This window comes from Trichogramma pretiosum, unplaced genomic scaffold (assembly GCF_000599845.2).
Source record: "Trichogramma pretiosum strain Unisexual culture from Peru unplaced genomic scaffold, Tpre_2.0 scaffold2, whole genome shotgun sequence".
Taxonomy (NCBI): domain Eukaryota; kingdom Metazoa; phylum Arthropoda; class Insecta; order Hymenoptera; family Trichogrammatidae; genus Trichogramma; species Trichogramma pretiosum.
Window position 1 is genome coordinate 3,401,479 of NW_019641687.1, and position 17,772 is coordinate 3,419,250.

General features: G+C 44.6%; 1 protein-coding gene across 1 annotated transcript; it reads right to left on the minus strand.

The window, feature by feature from the left end:
* Positions 1-219: 219 nt before the first annotated feature.
* Positions 220-12,832, minus strand: LOC106658636 (probable serine/threonine-protein kinase yakA). Its single transcript, XM_014380658.2, has 2 exons — positions 12,287-12,832; positions 220-3,979 (listed from the first exon to the last, which is right to left on the minus strand). The coding sequence occupies exon 2, from the start codon at positions 3,957-3,959 to the stop codon at positions 2,544-2,546; it is 1,416 nt and encodes a 471-aa protein (XP_014236144.1). The 5' UTR covers positions 3,960-3,979; positions 12,287-12,832; the 3' UTR covers positions 220-2,543.
* Between the last annotated feature and the right edge of the window lie 4,940 nt (positions 12,833-17,772).

The following is a 17,772-nucleotide window of genomic DNA, read 5'->3' on the forward strand; positions in this document are numbered from 1 at the left end:
GCACACAGCACATAAAGTATAATAATCATTATTTTGCCTTTTTTTAAACAAAATATATGTTCTATCATTTCATAAATTCATTGACTGTTATAAAACGTTGATACATTACTATTATTATTAAGCATGAATCCATTAAAATTATTTGCTTTTTATTAATAATAACTCTGATTGATAGTAGGTAAATTTTAGGATACTAGTATGTGAGATATTCGGGTATAGTTTAAAAGTAAAAGAAAGAGATTATTTATTGCTGGTCACATTTATTCCAGTCGATACTTACAAATAGTCAATTACATTGTTATAACATTTGCACAAACGCATCCTAATTTTTTTAGTATCTCCATTATCGCTCAATAAGATTTGCGGAATGAATCATAAGCAAAAACGACACGTGAAGTTTCAATAAAATATATACTTTTTCAAATTAATCAATAACTTTTATTCATCCAGGCATTTTTGACTATTATATTTATAATTAATACGAAAGATAAACTTTATGCAATACAATCGTAAAATTTTTTATGTACATTGCGAGCAAACTTTTTAGGTAAAAAATGAAAACAATCAAAAAAAAGAATCTATTACAGATACTTCTATCGTTGTTGTAACGCTGAATTGTAATATAAACAGTCTTGTGTTAGGCTCAGTAAGGGCGATCATGTATATGATAAATCTGAAGTTTATTTTGACTATGAAAATTGAAAACTCAATAAACCTTATTTACACATTTATAATTCTATTTACAAAAAATCTGGGCTTAATGAGCATCCAATCTTCTCGTCGAAATAGATGGATTTTATAAACATTTTTTTAATACTTTTGCATTGATGAAAAATTGAACGAAGAACATCCCTTACTGTCGACACAGACACTCTCTCCTATCATTAAATATACACAAATAATTTTATAAATAATTGATTATACTCCACACGTTTTCATACAACTCGTGCCTTATTATTATTATTTAATTTTCACATATATATGTTTGTTATAAGACTTCATTTTACGCCAATATCACATGTATAACACAAGTATCGTTTCGACCTATTCATTTCTTTAATTTGGTTAAAAATATTTCTTTTTTTTTTAATTTGGAATAATAAAGTTTTCTGAAACCATTGCAAAGGCACCTCCTGATCGTTTTCTTTGTTTTCGATGTGTCATTAGTTGAACTTGCATACATATATTTCCATACTCGCAAAAAGATAAGGTACGACGATAATAATAATTAAATTAATTTTTTTCTAATTTTAAGATTTTTATCAGTCAATGTGATGCGAATGATAAACAATTTACAAAGTGATGTGTGATGATGGTACAAATAAAATACAATTACAGATGAATATTAACACGTATAAAAAGGTGTAAAATCGAATTATGCCAGTTGATAAACCCATTCTTGATTGAATCAGAATATCCAGATTCGGTCTGGATGACTGGTCTTACTCATTTTTTTTAAAAAGGCTTATTAAGTGGCGGTGATGAGAGCCGGTTGGGCGAATTAAAACCTACAGCTCAGTGCTGCCAAAGCAACGTTCGCAATTTTTCTGTTCTGAACCGTATGAACGAACTTTCCAAGTTTGTACAGAAGTTCGTAAGAATAGCTTACGTGTATAATAATAATTTTACAATTTAACATGAATTCCCATCGATATTTAATACAAATAAATGAAGAGAATATTAATTATTAAATGACAGCTAAATAAGACAAAGTACAACTAGTTACGATTTTATATTTATAAATAAATTTCTCAAAGCATACGGCACACTTTCATTCAAAAATCATTCCGATAATTTCTGTATGAGATAGATATAGTTATTTACAATATTTAGCATACTCCTTGCGTCGGTGGCGTATACTCAAAAATACACAAAAATATACAAGTGATTCATGCTTGTTTATTTATTCGCCAATGTACGAATAATACTTGTTCATGCACATTCAATGATTTTCAAATAAATTGAAAAAGGATCTTATTCTCATCAATGTCGCTATATGTTTAACGTATAATGAATGTAATAAGTCCCCAGTACGCAGGCCAGGATAGTGCTTAAAAACGTATAAGCTCGATGAAAGATAATGAAAAACTGTCTTTATACTTGGTGCAAGACTTATATCGTTAAATGTAATAGCAAACAGACATTTATCCTTAAAAGTAAGTTATCTACGTGTATACGAAAAACGAAAAAAAAAAATTAATAGTCCAGAGGCGCTGAGGCGTCGGAATCCTTATCACAGTGTAACATTTATGTCCCAGAATTTCGTTCTGTTTTCGCGAACTTTTTCTCTCTTGCTATCTGGCCCGAGCTGGATTTCGGAGCGAAATAATCGTTGCTCGGTCCCCTTTTCAAGAAAAATGGTCGCAAATATTTTTCTCACAAGGCCACACAACAAGGCGCTGCTCTGTTGCTGCATCCGGATCTTAGAGATAGTCTCGTGCAAGAAAAGGTCGAAATCATGGAACACGAATCAGCCCAGAAGCCAGTCTATCTCGACGTGGTTCTGGATAATTCTTTTGTTTTGCCGAAACGCAAATCAGAGCTCATTGCGCGGCAGTAACTGCGAAATTGGCTCCGCTCTTGGCCACCGCCGCCGCCAGTTTGTTCTTGTCCTTCTCGGCCACGAGCGATTTGAGAGTGTCGACCTCGTTCTGGAGGCGCGCCAGCTGGCTTCGGACGACTTGATCGACCGGGTCGGATCCCGCGGGCGAGGCGACGGGCGCCACGGTCGAAGGTGCCCACTCGACTCCCAGAGAAATGCCGGAGTCGCGCTCGTCGCTGGAACCCTCGTCCCACGGAGGCGAGGCGCGTGGACCGGGCTCCTGCTTGATGCCGGCGATGCTTTGAATTCCGTGCAGAGAGAGGAGAGCACCGGCTGCCTCCTTGTCGCCGATGCGCGACTTGTGCCTCAGTTTGTGCGGTAAGTTATTGCTTGGGCCGTTGTTGTTGACGCCGTTGCTGAGATTTGTCGGCGAACTGGCCATTTGGATGCCCTCGTCGCCGCTGCCGCTGGACACGTCGAAGGGCGACTGGGCGCGACGACCGCGGCTCAAGTTGAGCGCGCTCGATGTCTCGAACTGAGCGGCTATGGCCGGATGCGGGAAGGTGTGGAATTTGCTGAAGCCCTCCGGCTCCGGGTAGGCGCTCGTCTCGGGCGGGTAGATCTGAGCGGGCGATCTCGGCGAGCGGGTTCCGCTGACGGGCTGATGGATGACCGAGGTGTGTACCGGACTGGGGGTTCTCGTGGAGAACAGCAGAGCCGAGGTCGTGCTCTGGAGCTTCGCCCGTTTGACGAGCGTCGGCTCGGCCGGGATGTTGGCCAACACCTGCTCCGGGATGATCTCGGGATAGATGCCGTACTTGGTCGTGAGGGCGTCCAGCTGAGCCTTGAGGATGTGGTTCTCTTTCGTGAGCTCGATGACTCGCTGCTCGAGCACCATGTCGTTGTAGCGGCGCTTCTCGCGGCTGCGTTTGGCGGCTTCGTTGTTGCGCCGGCGTCTGTCCCAGTAGCTGTCGTCCTTTTTGTTGTCGGGAATGAACTCGCGCTGCTTGCGCTGTGAAAAGAGGGCCGCGTCCTTGCGCATCTCGTACGAGTACTCGCTCTCGGACTGGTTCGAGTGGCTCGAGTGATTCGAGTGATTCGAGTCCTGCTGTTGGTGTAGCTGCTGCTGCTGGACTGGATGCTGCTGCGGCAATTGCATGTGCTGGGGCTGTGGGTGGTGAAGCTGTTGCTGTTGCTGCTGCTGTTGCTGCTGCTGCTGTTGTTGCTGCTGCTGCTGGTGCATAGCAAGGGGTCCGTTGTGGTGTCCGGAGTGGTTCATCTGGCTCATGGGTCCGTGACTGTCGGCGTGACCATTGTGGGCCATTGAGTGGCTGGAAGGCATCGCGTTGCTGTTCAGACAGGCGGTCTCACCATTGATGGGCGATCTACTCTGTCGTGCGATAAAGTCAGCTACCATAATTTTTTTTCTCAAAGCATCTGCAATCAAAAAAATTTACGACCTGCGTTACTTGGACTGATCGTTAAAATCAAATTTAATTGTATGGATCTAAAAAAATTTACAAGAAAATGATTTTTGCGCTTTTCTAAAGTCCAATCGAAATCGAAAAAGCTCCTCGGGTTTCGAGCTATAGCGCGCTCAGCGAAAATCGAGGAAGTATAAGTGCGTTCTACCTGTGTGCGGTGGGATTTATAAGATAGAGAGCAGCTATTTCCGTATGAGGATCTATATAAACGTGCACGTTTTGCCGCGTCATGAAAAGCGCGATCGCGAAAAGCACGTGGCCTGCGAAAGATTGCGCCGACGAGGCATCTCGGAGTCACACGTGACGACTCGAGCGCGCGCACTCGAGAAAAACGACTGTACACCAACAATAATAATGTGTACGTCGACGATCGTTGCCCTTCTTCGTTGGCATTTTTAAATGTCGAAACGTGCGCGTATATATGAACGGCGCGACCGACAGTAAGAGAGATCAATTTGTTTATTGACTTTTAATCTCCGCGCGACAATAATAAATGCGAGGCTCTTGGTCGACGATGATGTGCACGCGCATCGAGAATCTTGACGCGTTATTGGAAAGAGATCGGCCGCGCGCCGCACAAGCGAAATAAATCAATGACAAATGAAGAAACTAAAAGCGGAGCTCGATCGGTTTATAAGTAATCTCAAGTTCGTGCTCTTGAGTAATTAAGATGAATGTGCTCCTTTAATGATACACATTATTTGTCGCAGGCCCGCAGTCGGCTATATATCGAGTTACGAAATGCGTGCGTTTATCCTTCAAAATCGATGCGCGATATTTCACGTAAGTCACGCGCCGCGCGCCTCTTGCGAGTCTCGCGAATATCCGACAGTCGCTGGTGGTGCGAAGCTCGATCCATGTATAGTTACACAACAATCAGTTTATTATGCATACGCGCACGCGCTCGATTGACAATTTTTTCCTCCCGATGCCGCCGCCGCCGTCGCCGCGGTTATAAGCTAACACGTATATTATAGCTATACAGCGAGATCGTCACGTGGTTTCACTCGATACACGTGCTCAAGCTCGGCTGCGTCGATGTCAAGCGTGTATACGTATGCACTTACGATAGCTGCGAAATAACGCGAGGCAGCCGCAAGTGCAATCATGCCGAGCACGTATTATCGAGTAGCTCACGTGTATTATTCGCTCTTATATACATGTTTTAGCGGCCGAAGACGATCGGCACGTGTACGGCCTCGGATGCTGCCGCCGTTGATGCTTCTTTTCAACGACTACGATGATCTCCGATCGAGGCTGATCTTACATGCCGGTCGACCTCTCCAATATTACGTAAAAATGTACATGTGATTACTGCCTCGGTGCATGATATATAGGCATATTGTTACTGTCTGGTATAACGACGACGAAAAAAAACTCCTAATGTACAACTGCTAGCTGCCGATAAAAATAATTGCCAATATTGCGCTCGGGGCTCTATTTTAAGGCGTTTTTCCTTGTGAGCGATCGGCGCGCGTGCATCCATGGCTCTCTCTCGCGGTTCGAGCAAATATATTTTACACTTTTGCATTGAAGCAGTGTCAATGAATTAACAATAAAATTGATCAAGGCCCGGCTCGATCGCTGCATATAGAGTAGCGGGCACACGCGGAGCATTGGGCAACCGATCGGCGCACAACGCATACGATATCCCTATTAATTCATGTCTCTGCCGCGTTGCATCACGAATCTGTACGAAGCAAGAAAGAGAGAGAGAGAGAGAGAGAGAGAGAGAGAGAGAGAGAGAGAGAGAGAGAATTAATCTTCGCTGCTTTGATTTCTTTAAATCGAATCACAATGGCCTAGCTTCGGCTGTAAGTCGCTCGCGATCGAAATTTGGCAATTGTGTAGGTCGTCGACACATTGCTCGATCCTGCTGCGGACGTTGCGACACGTTTTACGGAGAAAGGGAACTTTTGCAAATCGAAATTGTACGAAAAGTACACGCGATGAAATATTATCGCGAATCTAATATCGCTGACATAAGCTAAAGTTGTGTAGTGTAGCGTTGGAGAAAAAGAATAAAAAAAAAAACGAAGAAGTACGAGAAGAAAAGCAGAAGCCACGCGCTCGTATACCGCGCTCCTATATAAATACTGCAAAAGACAGCAAAATAGCTAAGCGATTTTGTAATCACGCTTTTATTTATTACGCGCGGTCGGTAACACTCACGTGTATTCTAAGCGTGAGCTTGGATATTATCCGCGCATAGCAGCAGCACGTTTCTGCTGTTCGTTAAAAAAAGAAGAAAAAAAACAGCGAGAAAAAAAAACAACTTGCTCGTCGTCGTCGTCGTCGTCGTCGTTGTCATGACGCGTTTCTTACACACAGACGCAGAGGTGTATGTTAAATATATTTTTCACGCTATATATACATAGAGAGCGTCGACGATCCGCGTGACAGGGAGTTATGTATCTATAGTCGGGTGCCGCGCTCACGTTTCTTCTTTGCCGGGTGGCAAAAGCCACGTTTTCTGCGACGACTAATTGGACTCTTATACGTGTGTATGTTAGTGTGCGTATATGCCAACTCGTTTCGGTGGATTATTGCGTTATATAGTCGCCGGGGCCGATCAAGCCACCGCCGCCGCCACCGCCAACCGCGTGTGCCTCTCGTATCGGGCGCCGGAGCACAAGTGGGAGTATTGCAAAACGTGCTCGGCAGAGCTCCGATATTATATTGAGTAACGAGTCCGCCAATATACACGCTGTATATCCACGATACACGTGAAATGCCGACACACATCCGATCCGCGAGGCGTGAGTTTTATTATATTTTGTCATTCGCGGAAACACGCTTGGCGATCGCGGATACGCGCGCACACGGATGATCGTTACAAGGGGGAAAAAAAAACTCGAAAGTTGATATTATTCGCATGTGCGCGCGGCAATAATGATAATAAGGAAAAGCTCGTCGTCGTGCGGAGAGCAAGCGATCACGTTTGCGTATAGTATATAAAGAGAGGCGGTCGTTGCGCAATCTGGCCGCGCGCGAGCACGTGGCTTTATAAGTATATATATATCGCTATAGAGAGACCATCGATCCGATATACGTGCGTGCATTATGTCGAGCCGCTGCTCTCCGGAAAAACGTTATCGCACGCGCGCCCCAAGCACGTTTTCTCCTCGTCGTCGTCGTGCTTGATTGTGTATAGTGACAAGTGTCGAATAGAGGAGTGCGCCACACGAGCGTTACCTATAGCAATGACGTGCGTGGGCGAGCCTTTATTTCATTATTATAGCGAGCGAGAGACGAAATAATTAAGCTTTCGTAAGCACGATAAGATAATCAGCCGAATGTAAAAGTACACGCTGTATATACATACAAACACGAGCTCTGTGTGTTTTGTATAATTTTTATTTAACGATCTCTAGCCCCCTTGCGCATGTGTCCCAATGAAAAATGTGCGTGTGCGTGTTTTTTTTTTTCGAGTATTACACGCGCGCATCTTCGCCCGATCGTGTATGTACAATACGAGCCACGGTGATTATGATAACTGTACAAGTTTCTCTGATATTATATATATATATATAATACGTGCCATGTGACGTCGTTGTGAAAAAAGGGGGCGTGTGCGCGCCGGTTTACGATTTAACCAAAACGACGACGCTGATCACATACAATATTATCATCGTCGCGCACAAGCTCTGTTATATTGACTCGCGGCCGTTGAACTCGAAATTTAGACTCCGCGTGGGGATCCCGGCTAATGTGCTTTTCGTGCGTGCCGTTGACAAACAAACAAACACGCCAGTGCTCGGGGGCCTTTCTATTACCATGTTTTGTCACCTGCCTTGATAAATCATCTTCTCAGCTGCGCCAGCAGGATAACCCGTAAAATTATCAAAATGATGTAAGCCGCGCGGCGCCCCGATATCCAGCCAATTATTGTCTATTCTTATCGCGATGACACGACCGCTGTGTGTTTTTTTTTCAGAAATCTAATTCTTTCTTCTCGTTGGGGTTTTCTTTATCGATGACGTCGCGCGCATGCCTCGCGACGATTAGCAGTAGTGACCCTCTCTTGACCGAATACAGGATGGTCAATGTAACTGAATTTATTATAAATTCATGTGCAGCGCGTTCTATTTGCATGCATTACGAAAAAAAAAAGAACGGCAGTACGCGGCGACGATGATGAATGTGTGTGTATTTTGTGAAAGCACGTAAATGTGCACACACATACATTGCACAAATAAACGAGGACGAGAGCGCCGCGCGGCGGCAACATTGGATTTGATTAACCGTTAAATGCCGCGAATGTGCGGTGAACGTTACCGTAGGTTTTAGGATATTAGGTCACTCTCGCAGAAGAGACCCACAAAGACGTGTATATTCTCTCTCTCTCTCTCTCTCTCTCTCTCTGCCGAGCGCATACAGTGCATCTCGCAACGCGCGGCAGCAGCAAACTACGTGAAAGGAGGCGCTCTTGATGTGCTGTGGAAGAGAGAGAGGTGAGAGGAGAGAGAAAAAAAGGCTTGATGCCCGAACGAGGGTGTCCGAGTTTTCGTACACACCGTATACGCGCGCGCGTTACATAAGATTGCGTCAAGCTTTTTGTGGGTGGATGTACAGTTAAGCGTAGGCCTTTTATGCACGCAATGTGTATATATTATAATACTGCACCGAGCGCGACGTTATGAAAAATTCATTTCGGTGTAATTCTATCGTGACTCGATAAGGACGTTGCTCGAGAGGTTTTATCTACTATTTCTGGCGTTATCGAGACTCTGGCCAGCGGCAAAGTCATTAAAATTGAAACATTTCAACATTGTGCGCTTTTGATAATTGTTGAAAGAAAAAAAAAGAACCGAGCAATTACCGAATGTTGCTATTACGAAATCAAAAATAGAAGAGGTGAGAAAAAAAGTGTGTAAAGTACCGAAGGAAAGAAATCCACGTGCCGCTCGGCGCGTACACATCGAGAGAAAAGCGATACGAGAGAAAAGCTCGCACACATATATCTATGTATCGATCGTCTAAGTAGTTCATGCGCGATGACGCAACGACGATAAAAACATACAGCTTGTCGCGCGTCTGTGTGTGTGTATAGCCGCATCGGAATAAAAATCGATGCCGATGATGATACATCCTCTGCGCGATACAATACTACACACAACGAGCTAGAGTACAACTAGACTCTCTGTGTGTTTGCAAGTGCGAGAGTGTGTGTGTATAAAATGTAGGTGAAGCAATCGTTACGCTACTTTCCGAGTAAGAGGCGATTTGCCTTAGCGTACGGAGGCGCGCGCGTCGCTATATAGCTAGCTCGGCTCGTGTCTGGAGGAAGGTCAATGAATTGGAGCTCGAGATGTTTGAGGCCTTTTAAAAAAAAATGCCGTAAAGTCATTATGGATTTATATTCGTAATATACAAGCTTATGCATACACACTTTTAAAAAATACCTCTACATTATGCGGCTGTCTGTATTATACATGCGTACGTATCGAGTACGTGTGTGTGTGTGTGTATATGCCATACCGTTAGCGTGTTCGCGTATATCCACATTCGCGACTCAACATGTGTAATATTTTCGATGAAAAAACGAACGGTAAATTTTGTTAGATGTGACGCGAGTATTATAGGCATCGTAATAACTGTAAAAGTGGCGAAAAAAGCCGGATATGTAATCCTCTCGTCGTCGATCGTGTGTCCTTGCCTACTATACACGCTATACGTACGTAACACGGAGAGAGAGAGAAAAAAAAGCCTGCGCCAGTTCAATAGGTGCTATTGTATTCGCGATTCTCGAGACATTGGCCTAGTTTCTGGCAACGACAGCTTCTGCGCGCCGCGATATTGGCTCTATTGCCGCACTACTGGGTGCACACACACATACAGCACCTGCCCGGCTGACACAGTCATCTATTAAATGCATTAACAGAGAGTCTAAATTTGTTTCCTTCTCCTCTAATTCGATGCATAATTAATCGATCTTTTCTTACCTCATAGCTCGGTGGCGCGCGTATATAGCGTAGCCGCGTACGTACCGTGTGCGCCTGACCTAAATTTCAAAATTACGTCTATCCAAGGATACGGAGCAACAGTGGCGGCAAAAAAAAAGAGTGTAATAACGAAAGGAAAAAAAAGCGCGCTTCTAATTATTTGTCGAAACGAAGGTTACGACATTTTTTGATATTACGTCAGATCGCTGTGCGCTCGCGAGTTCGAGCCGCGCAATACATGTATAGGCGGCAATAATAAAACCGCAGAAAAGAGAGATGCCCTTCGCTTATATCATACGTCGGCGTGCTCGAAGCCGAGCAGCACGAGCGAGTGCAGCCTGTGTACATATAGACGACGAACATGAGCGAGGCAGCGCGGCGAGTTGTGTTTCTGCAAATTAGTCCGTGGCCCACTTTTGCATCGTACGTACGCGATAGTCGCCGCTGCTGCTACTGCCGCGCGCAAATCGGTCGTCGATGTTAGAAGGTGGGAGAGAGAGAGAGACTGCACTGCTCGCGAGTACACGCGCTTGTTGCACTGCATGCGCTGCCTGTTTATGCCACGCATACGTACACACACACAGACGCTGCACGTACGTAGGTCGGATTTTCAAGGATCCTGATCGATCCCCGAGCTTCATTGAAAATTCACCCTCTCCGTCGCGCTGCTTACACTACTACCGCCTCTTAGGCTCGCGCGCCGATACGTACATTACGTATATTTTTGTTGGCCTATACACGTGCTCTCGAGACGTCATTATATATCTTAATTTTCACGGCTCGATCGATCGGTAATTTGGTCGCGAGTTCGAGAACGAGATACGCCTGTCGAGTTGTGTGCCCTTATCTTCCGATGACATGTGTGCAGCGTGTGTGTATATATTACGCAAGGTTATACGTCCGCCGCATACTTACAGCACGAGCAGCAGCAGCAGTGTGCAGTCTTTATGCACGCGGACGATTTAAGTAGAACGACGACTTTGATCTTGGAACGAGTAGTCGAGTGCACCTATAGATATATCTATATGTATACGATAGAAAGAGAGAGAGAAAGAGAGACAGTATACGCGTGCACAATAGGCCCCCGGCTCGCGGACAGGTGGGGGGAGGACTTTACGGATTCGCGCGGATCTGGAACAATGTCGAGCGTGTATATGCGGCGATAGTTCCACATAATACACAAACCACCGACCTTCTTTCGCCCACAGCTGCAGAGAGCCTCTATACAATGTCTGGTAGCGTACTGCTACTATCTATACTGCAGCTTACTACTACTACTACGTACCGTACGCTATTATCGGCCTATATACGCGATGAAATTTTCGCTTCTCCTAATTTCACCCGGTGCACCTGCACCGTTACCAACCTTTCGAATCTTTCCGTAATTTTGCCTTTCGTTAATTTAACACTACGATATCGGAAAATTAGAAGCGCTATAACTGTCAACGAACGACGAGCTCTCTCTCTCTTACTCTCCGTGTTTATACATTACATACGTACGCCAGCGAGTTTGACAATCAAACAAGGATGATTCATCGGGAGCTATTTATAAAACTTGTACAATTTCGGACGCGCGCGACTGTGCGAGCAAAGCAGAGCCGTACTGCGCGATTGATATTCCTCCTCTCTTTCTTTCTTTCTTACTTTTCTGGCACGCGTCTTGGAATCGAATAAACATGCATGATATCTTTAAGGGCGATACCGGAGACGGACGAGCGCGTAATTTCTCGACAATGACGCAACGCCGAGCCAACCTTTCCCCATTCACACAACGCGTTGTTATCGTTCGCAACGCGGCCGTAAAAATACGGTACGCCTCTCGAGTGGAATTTATAAAAATTGTTTTGCGCGCTTCTCGACTCGCGTTTATTCATCTTTTGCCTTTGATTTGGCGTAAATAACGCGAGCTGCGTTCGTGACGTTTTCGGCAATTTTCGATTTATTGCGCGATTCGAGCACGCAATTGTTGCTCTACCGTCTGGCAGCGTGTGTTTGTGCGCACGAGAATATGTGCCGCCGCGCGAGCTACTTAAAGAGCAAAAGCTCTCGGATTAGTATTTTACTGGTGAATGGACTGTTATTGCACAATGTGACTCCGACACGCGTTGATTTCGCGCGAGTACACCTATATAACGCTACTTTATATACTTGAAAGGGGCGTCTTTAGCGTGCTTTAGGAAAATTGAGCTTACACACGACGAGAAAATTTTGGAGTGGCCCGATCTCGATCGCGCAATTATGGACAAATTTTAAAATAGGCAAAAGTCATTTCTTCGCTCAATGGTAAATCGTATATTTGCGAATTTTCAACTTACCAATATCGTATGTTTCTCGTGCGAAAGTGGAAGCCGGCAAAATTTTACGATCCACTTTTGCAGCTCACTCGATAGGTCACTTTTGAAAATTTTCAAATTTAGCACAATGTTGATATTTTTTGCACGCACACAAGTCGTTGTCGTGACGGATTGGTATCGATCGCTGAAAATGTACGATTATCGACCAACGAAAATCGGTCAATCGGTTTTTCACACTGTTCAATGGATTTTTTCCTGAATCATAAACGTATTGTTATCACCGCAAGTCGAGTCTCTTGAATCGAGTCGAGACCGCAGCGCACTATAATTAGCACAATTCACAAAGTTTCAAAAGCACAGGAGTAGCGAAGTACCAATAGTAGTAGTCCTCGGTAAAAGCTGCAAGTCCTTTGCACTTGGGCTTCGAGCAATGTTGTCGAAAAAAGTAAATATCGTTCTAGAGCAGTAGAGAGAGAGTATACAAAAGTTAGAGCGGATAAAAGCGCTGCTAGTGGAGCGTGCTTTTCTGTATACGTCCGCTCTGAGAGGCGGCTCACTGCAAACTGATCGGCGATGCCGCTGCTCACTGACGGCTTGCGGTGCGCGACTCTCGGCACACACACACACACACTCCTGCACGCTCGCTGAAGAGAGAGAGAGAGAGAGACTGGTTATAACTATACACAAGAAGTCTCGATGTGTGTATGTTACTATACTGTGTATAGTATATATTGCAGTCGAGTCTCCGCAAAAAAGTAGGGGGAGGCCGCCAATGTCGCGCGCGTCGCCACCGTCGCTCTTTCTCTCCCAAGTTCGTATAGTAAACGGAGTAGTAGTCTAGTGTGTATGCGCGCCTCGACAGACGCACAACGCTCCGAAACGAGAGTCGCCCTCGCCGCGAACTAGCGCGTCTGACCCGGTCTATAGAGCCAAGTGGGGGAGATTGTCTGTCTGTCTGCTTGCACTTGTGTGCGCCGTTGGAGAGAAAGAGAGAGAAAAAGGAGCTTTCGAAGCGAGTGGAGGGAGCAAAAGAGATTAAATGTTTTGCCCCTACTCCGGCTCGCTCGCGTGCCACACTTAATTCTTCTTTCCTTTTGCATTCGGCTACTACTTCGTTGCGCGTTCTTCTCTCTCTCGCTCTCGCGCGCGCGATCGTTCAATGTATGTTAGAGACTTTGTCCGTCGACACAAAATTGCGATCGCGACCGAAAGCGGAAAATATGAGTACACAGGCAGCTGTGATAAATTAATTATTATCGATGCTATCAATACGCCTACTTAGAAATCACGTAAACTCGATGGCTTTTCGTATATAAAGCTCCCGTTCGAGTGCTTGCGGTCTTTCCCACGATTATTGTCATCGAGCATTTTTGAAATGACGCAACGATATGTTCTTTTTTATTTTTAGATTCAGCGTTTGTCGACGCACAAATTCAAACAAATATATTCGTACTACCTACTTTCTATGATATTATACGTGAGGTACCGATACAATTGGGATGAACATAAGAGTAATTCAGAAGCTTTCGACAAATTAGAAAACCTTAGAAAATTAACGGATAACAGGTTAAAAATCGATGAGCACCTGCTGAATTACACAAATAATACACACTAATCAACACATACACAAACGTAGTCATTCTCTCGTACGCTAATATATGCAAAGTCGGAGAAGGCAGTGTACACAATACAAGCGTATTTTTCTTTGTCTTTTTCAGCCGAGCAATACGTGTAATAGGTAGCTTTCAGCCCCACACTGTCTGCGAGCGATCTAGTTCCGGACTCCCTCGAGCGCTCGATATACGTAAATCCTGCTTGTTTGGCGCCGGGTAATTGGTTTTCCAATAAATGTACACACACGCACACACACAAGCCAGTAATAGACGAAACTTTGTCTGCCTGGTAATTTCCGCAAAATTGGCATTAATAATAAATTTATCCCATTTTAATAAACCCGACAACACTTCCTGAGAAGTTACAGTGATTGGCGATATTATGCATAAATTTATACTCGGAAAAATGTTACGAATGATGAAACTCTCTCTCTCTCTCTCTCTCGCTAAAATAAATGAATATAATAACAATGTGTCGAGGCGCGATTATACAATATCACAAATCGCGGAATTGGTAAAAAAAAACCTCGACGATTGTATTGCGCAGTTAGCGCGTCAGTCAATTAAAAATTACATTTAAATACAGATCGAGATATGACGCATTTTTGTTGCCGCTCATCATGCCGCCGCCGCTAATAAGTATACACGCTGTTTTCTGCCGATGATGGCTCCCGTTATCGTGCGTAGACGATAAACAAAAATAGTATACATCATTGCGTTTTGCAGGAAAGTTGATTAATTCCGAATTATTTAACGCGACGCGCGCAAAATCACGACAAGTTGGCATAATATGTTTGATCAATAAAATATGTGTGTACCTTTGGCGCTGTGTGACGTCGTCGTCGCGTATAATATACGCCTGTATACGATATCGCTACATCGATCAAACGATAACAATATGTGTAGTTATATTATGCGCTCCAAAACATATTTATATTATTATGTGGCCGCAGGCGGAGCGGACTTTCTTCTTCTTCTTCTTCTTCTCGCTCGCTCGTATTCGCTTGTAAGCGATAAACAAATGGGCTATTAAGAGTTCCACACATATAAAAAAAAAAGAGTAGAAAACGATCAAGATGCGCAGCGGCAAAAGTTTCCAATGAAGCGCGTGTATCGATTTACCATATTAGACAAAAATGCGCCGATCGTCCGTGAAATTCGATTCCGCCCAACACCTGCGTGGACACTTTTTGCCGGGGCAAATATATAAGCAGCAGCAGCAGCAGCAGCAGAAAAAAAACGAAGAAAGATATCAATTTTGCGAATGTAGCGCGTCGTCGTTTCGTCGGCGGGGCTAGACGGTATCTTGTGCACACGGCCAGGAGCATCGCTGCCTCTCTTCTGCCAGCTTGACCTTGACATTAAGCTTCGATAGTCTATTTTCATCGGCTTCGGTTCAACGTCTCGTTCGCTCGTTCGCTTCTTTCTGCCTTGCTTCGCTCCTCTCTCTAATGCCAATTTTTTCCGTCTCTCTTTTGCTACGATGTTTCTGCTTTGGGGCGAACAGAGAGAGAGACAGAAAGAGAGAAAGAGAGCGAGAGTAAGCTGCGTGTTGAAACGCGCGCGCGCGAGCTGCGTTCGGCGAATTCCCCTGTCATTTACTTATTTTTATTTGGATTTTGATAAAAAAATTGAGATAATCCGCTACACAGCGCTCGAATCTTTCAACAAGGCGCAGTTTCTGCTACACGATACACGCACGTATAGATATTATGTGCATTCGGGGCGATATCTCATCGCGAGCTTTACACGAGAGTTACGTAAACGCGCGTATATACTTACGCCGTAATAATCTTATTATATAGTCACGCACTCGATCCGCGTGACATTACAATTCTTCTTGGCTATTGCCCAAAGTATCGAAACGATCGGTAATTTTTTCGCCGAAAAAAAAATGTTTGCACCTAGCTCGCACACATTGTGGGGGCATGTGCATGGCGTACGGTATACAGTATGCATGCGTGCATCAAATTACGTAACGTCGGCGCAAAACTCGCCTGGGCCGGCGGAGAGCTCGTGTCCGAAAAAATTCCCCTCATTCTCTATTCATATTATAACATGTGTGGTGTGTGTGTTGGTGCGAGTTTGGGCGCAGTGCAAAGCGAGGCCTGCCTCCTCTCTTCTAATATTATATACACGCACGGACATCACGCGCTTCGCTCGCTCGCTCGCCTTGCTGCTACACATCAGAAAACAAAGAACGCGGCGCACAGGCGCAGACTGCGAGAGGGCATCAGCCCCCATGAATCACCCGGCGGGCGCAGGTCACCTTCACTTTTTATGTAATTTTGTTAACTTGCCTCCTCTACTTCTTCTTCTCTGCTGCTTCGTCGTCGTCGTCGTCGTCGTCGCCTTCCTTCTTCTCTTATACTTCTTACACTCGCCTGCCTTATAATACTTCTGTTTTCTTTCCTTATACGAATTTATACGTGCTTGCCTTTACCTCCTTCGAGGCGATTCTCGCGCCGCGTATATAACGCACAAAAGGAGAGAGGCCTCGAAAAGCATTTGGGTGGCGGCGAGCGAGGCAGTGCAAGATTTACGACACCTCCTCTGCCACGTTCGGCTCTTACATATAATACATGCGCCTGTGTAGATCTCGGGGCACCCTCGCTAGCTAGCTCGCTCGCGCCACATTTATAAATAAGGAATGAACCAGAGGGGGTTGCAAGACCAGAGAGAACGAACGATTCGGCGACACTCGACGAAAAAGAGATCGAGCTTTTATTCGTGACTCGAATGGCCGAGACATTTTGCTGCTGCATAGCAACAACTACTACTCCGCCACAGGAGCGGCTCCGAGCAAAACGTCACGTAAATTTCCGAAAGAAAATACTCGTGCTTAACAACAAACAGGAAGGACATGACGTACGTGCGAGAAACGTCGCATACGCGCGCCCATCCTTGTACGTGATAAATATCAAATTTTTCCAATTTTCCCCGGCGAAAATCATGTTGTGCAGCTGCGGTCGATGTTCATCGGAAAATGCGTGATCAACTGTAACTATAATACACGCAGAAAAAGTGCAAGTTTACCAAAACTAACGCGCAAAATCCGAGAAAACTGCGTGTTCTCTCTGGGCGAATGCGCAAAACTTTCGGTCAACCAAAACAAGCACACTCACACACACACACACACGTACATATACTTAATAATAATAATAGATACAAGTTTGTGTAGCATGTGACAGTTCGTTGCCTTCCGTCGTCGCACACACGCGAGCTTTCCGATCGAGCTTTTATTTTTGGTCGAGCTTTATAACATATGCTGCGACGTTAAGTTTTAGCGACTATCGTCGCTATACGCGCGCAGTTAAATTTAACTATTGTGTAATGCGCGGCATTTGTTGACTCGCCAGGATTCGCTATCGGGTATCTTCTTTTCGGGTTTATACACGTCATTAGACGCTCGATAATTGCACTAGAACTATTAATACGTCGTGGTTCGAATTTATGAGCAGGTATAGGGTAATCGTTGCAAAATAGCGACGACGACAGCGACGAGACGGCTTGAATCATTAGCCGATACAATTCTCATGACTAAGTGCTAACTATATATTCGAATATGTCATACACGTAAACGCGTTGTTTATTTTAGCGCCGAAACTCACTGAATTAGTAGTTTAGAATCGCGTGTTAATTTGGGTAATTACGTAACGCCGATACCGGGATCATTGAAATAATATTATTACAAAGACGATATTTTACAATGCTCAATTTTTCATAGCGTTCAGCATTATGATGTTCATGATTTCCTTGTTGTATCCGCGGCCCATGAAATACGTGCTGCCGCTATCTTTTAAAATGTTATAACAAAGCTTGCGTGCTAAAGCAGCGAGCTTGCGTGGCAGCTGAGTCGCGTTTGTCTTGAGTTTGTTATAAAGTGTACTCTCA

Excerpts from the sequence above, each read along its gene's own strand:
- LOC106658636 (XM_014380658.2), bottom strand. The coding sequence starts at position 3,959 with ATGGTAGCTGACTTTATCGCACGACAGAGTAGATCGCCCATCAATGGT.